This window comes from Tarenaya hassleriana, unplaced genomic scaffold, assembly GCF_000463585.1.
Source record: "Tarenaya hassleriana unplaced genomic scaffold, ASM46358v1 Cleome46, whole genome shotgun sequence".
NCBI lineage: Eukaryota > Viridiplantae > Streptophyta > Magnoliopsida > Brassicales > Cleomaceae > Tarenaya > Tarenaya hassleriana.
Window position 1 is genome coordinate 720,712 of NW_010967304.1, and position 6,253 is coordinate 726,964.

The 6,253-nt window shown below is 39.1% G+C and overlaps 1 protein-coding gene across 3 annotated transcripts; it reads right to left on the reverse strand.

The window, feature by feature from the left end:
* Positions 1-233: 233 nt before the first annotated feature.
* LOC104825426 (BTB/POZ domain-containing protein At2g30600) lies at positions 234-5,660 on the reverse strand. 3 transcript variants are annotated; one of them, XM_010557752.1, is made up of 14 exons: positions 5,577-5,660; positions 4,184-5,023; positions 3,665-3,994; positions 3,343-3,573; positions 2,822-2,983; positions 2,366-2,578; positions 2,234-2,281; positions 2,085-2,143; positions 1,866-1,992; positions 1,687-1,761; positions 1,416-1,496; positions 1,260-1,328; positions 1,036-1,157; positions 234-508 (listed from the first exon to the last, which is right to left on the reverse strand). In XM_010557752.1, the coding sequence occupies exons 2-14, from the start codon at positions 4,982-4,984 to the stop codon at positions 412-414; spliced, it is 2,415 nt and encodes an 804-aa protein (XP_010556054.1). In that variant the 5' UTR covers positions 4,985-5,023; positions 5,577-5,660; the 3' UTR covers positions 234-411. The 3 variants fall into 3 exon arrangements, with proteins under 3 accessions (XP_010556054.1, XP_010556056.1, XP_010556055.1); XM_010557754.2 differs by having other exon boundaries at positions 4,184-4,988; positions 5,577-5,644; XM_010557753.2 differs by lacking the exon at positions 5,577-5,660 and adding an exon at positions 5,140-5,262.
* Positions 5,661-6,253: the final 593 nt, after the last annotated feature.

Consider the following 6,253-nt stretch of genomic DNA (forward strand, 5'->3'; position numbering starts at 1 on the left):
AAAGCCCCAGACAATCTCTCGGAAAGCCAAACTGATGAGCTGGCATACCCCACTCTGCAACCCAGGCTAAAAAGCTGATACAAATGAAAAATCCATAATAATAATCCTGAAAACTGTGCCCTGCTGTCATCGAAGCCTCCTCTTCAAACCGAAGCTTCCCCTGTCGCCTTCTTCTTCTTCTTGCCCCTGATGTATCAATATGACGCATACATAGGTATAAAGAACAAACAACATAATCACACAAACCATATTTTATATATTACCTAACTCAAATCAAATTCGGAAATTAATTTTCATCCATCATTGGGACACAAAGACAATCCCACTGTAGTGAAAACATTTTGTCTTCAAACAACGTCACAAAGCAAAAGTCTTGTCATGAGTTTTAGACATGACAAAGCTGGTGTCCGCTCAACGGAAGTAGCCGTACAGTTCCAAGAAACATATGCAGAAGCTCCACGGATTAGATGCATCAGCCGTTGGACCCGTCATGACGACCCTGAAATACCTGAATAGGAGTTACAGTGAGACCCCGAAAATTATGCAAAACCAAACCGATGGTCCGACATAACAAACCAAATTGATATGATTTTTCTACAACCGATTATGAAAATTGCTGGAAACCCCGAAAATTTCTTCGGAAACTTAATATTTTTTTAATAAAAATCGAACCTGAACCGAATGGCATCTGGTATATAAAAACCGAATGGGTAAGGGCTTTCAGTTATCTATAAACCGAATTGATCTATGAACCAATCTAAATAACGCGTAACCGTAACCAAACCGAAATCAATACAAAAACCAAATGACTATGACTTTTTTATGACCGAAAAACTAAACTAGACCAATATAAAAATAATTGTAAATTTCTTTAAAAAATAAGCATTTTTACCATTAAAATTGAAACCAAATCCGAACCAATTCAAACCTAACGTAAAACCCGAATGCATATACAAATGTATACCCTAACGAATGGGTATAGTTTTACTAAAACTAAAATAACCGAACCGAAACCCGAAATGATCACCCCTATACCTGAATGGTAGCAAGGAGTTCGCTCCGACGATAGGCCACGATGCAAATTGGCCTAGCTTGCACATGGTTTGGTCGTCCTCGTGGACCCTCACATCTGCCCAACTGTTCCCGTCCATTGATCCCTTCATAAGGTTCGTAAATACAAAGGTTTATTGAGGGGCCAGCCGGTCTAGGGGCTATCCCGAAAAGACAAGAAAACTGTAGGCAAGATAAAGCTTATATACCTGAAGCTTCCAAGATCTCGGGTATGTCCTCGACCCATCCTGTCTCAATGTGTAGTAGTTGCACATGAGCTGCATCAAACTATCATCCGTGTTAGTACTCGGTGATAACAAAGATACCGACCAAAAAAAAGCTACTAGAGGGTCGAATGAGAAGACCTGGTGATCTTTGCCTAAATCTACCATCCACCACGAAGATATCTGCCCATCTTCCATCCTAGGCCCTGCAAAGGACGTTCCCTGATACAGCGATGCATTAGCTGAAAACATTTGGTATCCAGAGAAGGAAAACGTTTCAGAAATTTCATATCCCATAGATGCTATTTCCTATCGCTTTTCCATACAGCAATAACGCAAATCGAAGTGGGATAAGTAAACGAAAGGATGGAAAGTGATGCAAGTTCAAAATCACGAGTTTGAGTTCGCATACCATGTAAGTTCTAGATGCTAAAGTCTTTGGATCGGTGAATCTTGATGTGGGGCTGCTGACAATAATGGTAATTTTCTGGAAACACAGAAAAACTCCCTGGATAAGGGCCCAACAGAATAAACCGTTGTTTGGTGCTTAAAGATGATGTTCCGACATAAAAGAAGAAAGACAGTTTTAACCTTTGCAAGAACGGGATTGACCCATTGATGATCCCCGTAGGATGTACCCGCATAGTGCAGTACCCCGTTACTATCTCCGTCACATATGTACTGAAGCTCCTTGTAACTGGATCTTCGGTGTTGGAACCTGGAATTACAAGTGAAAGCTTCAGCTACTAAACATTCTAAGGTTTCCCCCTTTTCGGGGTCACTGTTAAGCAAACATGAAGAGTTTCTTACATTTGTAGTTTTCCGGGGCGTGTTACTCCTGATTCCAGATAACTACTAGCCTCCTTAACCTTTATAAAGCACAACATAAGATAGGTTATGGAAACAACAAATGTCTCCAAATGCATAAAACCAGAAGGAAAGAAATGTAATAAACTTACGAGACGACTAAAAACTGGAATCTGCCTGCTAAGGTTGCTGCTTTCTAGCTGCGAGGATGGCATTGCCAATTTTGAGTAGGCAAAGAAGGAGACAGATTAATGCAGAAAAATCAGGGTCGAGGTCGGGTTTACCTTCTTGAGCAACTCATGTGGCAATAACGAGAAGCGTACATGTGGCAACAGGTCATCAAGCAAGTGAAGCCTTTCTTTGAACAGAGTTTCTGCATTAGAACTTCCCATTAGCTCGTCAATCACTTCCCAACTGCAAGATTCCTCAGCTTCAATGCACCACATGAGAATTGCATTGAGGACCTTCTCCTCAGATGTCACAGTCAAATCTGCAGACTGAGAAATCCATGTATCAGTACTGCCCCTGCGGTTCATATGCTACAACAAGACAGGAACTTTTCATCTATTCCACATCCATTGTTCAACTTAGTGATATCCAAGTTGAACACCAATACTGAATTCGTGTAAAAGCAGGAAAAAAAAAGTATTTCTCCGGTCCTAAATGTAGCTGTTGGCCCAGAGAGCGTTAAGGAGTTCTTCAAACAGTGAAAGGTATTGTTGAAAGAATAAGTCACTTACCTCTAGAATATCACTGAAAGTTTCTTGATCTAACGAGACAAAGTCCAAACTTGCGGTGGTGCAATAGTCAAAATGCATGGAGAATTTCCTCTTGCACATCTCCTCTATGAGTTTACATGACGAGATAGATGAAACCACTCGCAGAACTGAACATACAGAATCCTGCAACAAAGTCCAGGCGGGTTAGCTTGTACTATTTTCCCAAATTTGTCTGCTTCCGCGCCCAATAAACTCGCATAAAAGAACTATTCTCGATGTATGACCTTCTTCCATAATGAGAACTCCATCCCTGCATGTAATATATACATGGAACAGTATTAATATTTCTGTTATTCTTTTTTTATTCTGTAAAAGCATTCTCTTCTTTTCATTTCTTTTCTTTTTCTGTCCTTTTTCAGGAGGCTGAAACTGCGGTAACTTCTCGGCTCTTTTTTGGTAACAGAGGCACTGGAAAGGTCAGAAACATGTAATTGTGAAAGAAACAATAGTTATTTTCCATAGCCCGAGGGACAAGCAACTACCTCCGAGAGACATTCCAACACCATCTTGCAGCATTCTTGATGAAGCGGAATAACTCCAAAACGATCAGCCAGAAAAAGAAGATGGAGCAAATTCGTACCGAAATCCATGGTGTCCTCTATTCTCAACTCTCCGCTATACATGAAGTTTACCATAGCTTTAAACACTTCTGCTGATACATCACTTAAAAAAATCTCTGATGACCGGCTTTCACTCATTCCATTAGTGAACATCTGCTTGTTTGTTCATCGAGAAATATAAGAAACGTGAGAATCCATTTAGCCAACTGGTTAATAAATAGAATTGAGATAAAAAGTTTCTCACCTTTGCAAATGGAACACTCCACAGACTGAGAATAGCTTTATGACAGTGGAAAGTGAGACCTTCCGTACCGGCATTGATTTTGACATCACAGTATTCACCGGTTGAATACATCATTTTAAGCTTCTCCACATTAACAGGGAAGGAACACGGAAACATAAGACTAGACAGGGGCTGTGAGATCGGACATGAGATCTTGACTTTTTTACAGGGTTCAAATGCTTTGTCTCTTAATTTTAACTGTTCCATATTTTCTTCACACTGCCTCACCAGTGGTACCACTTCAAATCGAGAGCTCAAAGCACGCAATGAAGCAAGTTCTGATTCTGAAATCTACACAAATGCAAAAGATCAAGAAATTAAGAAAAGGGTGATTTTTTTTTTCTTACGCCGGGTTTAAACACAAACGGCTAGCAAAGGTGGCATGTAAGGAACTGGAGATCCTTTCAATAACGAGCAGCACGAAACAAAGCTAATTAATTTAAGGAAATTCAAAGGAGAAGAGAAAACGGGAAATAGTACCTGAACCCGTCCTGTATAGATATACTGAAGAAGTGCATGGAGAATCGGATAAGTCACTTCACGAAGTCGGATGACATCTCCATCAGATGAACTCAACGGAAAGTTACCAGATGCTTGTAAAATAACCTTGTGAGCAGGGACAGGAGTTTCCTCTTCTCCAATGACAAAGAACATATCGGACAATTGCCAACTCTCCAGAAAATTACTGCATCCCCATTGTTCATACGCCATCTCTTCCTCCACCAGCTTTTCATCACCCAATTCTTCTCCTTTAAGCTCATGGCAATCCACTTGCTTCCATAACAGGATATGATTCTGAGTCAAGGGAAACACACTCACATTTCTATACCCAACATGTTTATCCCAGCTGCTGAGCCCAACATACTGAACATTACAATTGGGTTTAGTGTCGTGCCACTGAAACACCAGATTCTGGAACGGGTACCGACCTTCCCCGATGCTGATCAACCCGTCATAGATACCAATCCAGTAACTCTGAAACCCCGAAGAACAACAAAGACCGATGCCTTCCTCATCAACCGCAACTCTCCCATCCACCAGAATTTTCAGCCTACGGTTCCTATTGCTTCCGATGATCACAATGTAATGAGGACTATTGTCCTTCTTGTAATGGTAATGTCGGCTCCCGACATTCTCCCTGAAGACCACCGTTACGTCGTTATGTGCAAAAGCATCAAAGGCAACACAACCTCTACCCGGTTCCCGGAACTTTAGATCTTCTCTCCACGCACACTCGAACGGTGCCACTGTCAGAAACTTCTTCTCTTGTATCCCTACCATCTCTCTGTTTACATAGAACACCTACTAATCTCTCAGTACCTATATATTTCAAAACCCAGAAGAAATCTTAAACCATGAATCCAATAGACTAAACAACCAACCAACGAGCTTCGAGAAGAGAAAAGAATCATTCGTTCAGGCATTTCCACAAATACCTCATATTTCCGGTCGGAAAAAAAAAACCCAACGATCTAAATCGATCAAACCCACATGCGGAAACACAAGATCACAGCTAAGATTCTTATGTAATTAACGTTTATGAAGACCATAAACACGTATGAAAATCATGGGTATTTTTTTTCCCTAAAAGAAACGTCGCTTTCAAAAGCGAATCCGAGAAACTACTAGAAACCCTACTTGGCAAAATATCTCAATCCATATACGTGAATAGTCGTCTTGTCTCCTTCATGAACTCCGCCGTCAAATCCACACCACAACCATATGGAAAACATCAAGAGGAAAACAACAAGAGACGAAACAAAATGTCGCAAGAAAAACAGCTTTGAATCGAACACAAACAAAAAAAATCAAAAGATGGGCATCGATCATGTCACAGAAAGATTTCACAGGTGAGAGAAAATTTCCCGATTACCTGATGAATTCGTCGTGAGATCTGCAGCTTAGGAAGACTAGAAAAAAAATTGATCTTTGATGCTCACAAGATTTTTTTTTCCAATATAATAAGCTCGAAAATTCATGTTGAAAAAAATAGGGAAAATGACATTTTCCTACACCACTTTGCAAAATGTGACCTTTTCCTACACGAATTTTTAATTTGACAAAAAACTACACCAAATTATCAAATGTGCCAAATTGATACACGAACTACCCAATTTAACTGCAGTTTCCTACACAATCCGAAAACGGTGTTAAGTGTCCGTTAACCGCTGACGTGGCATGCCACGTGGCGGCTGACATGGCACGCCACATAGATTTTTTGCCACATCAGCATGCCACATCATATTTTTTTAAAAATTCCAAAAAATATGAAAAAAAATCGATTTTGTTTTAAATTTAAAATAAAATAAATAAATAGCAATATGTATATATATATATATATTCATATATATTCATATCTATATACAAATAAAAATATAAATATATATATACAAAATAAAAAACATACACATATATATACAAACATCTATACAAATATATATATACATATACATACAAACAAATATATTTATATATACATATACATATATAAACACATATATATGTATATATACATATGCATATACATACATACATACATACATACATACA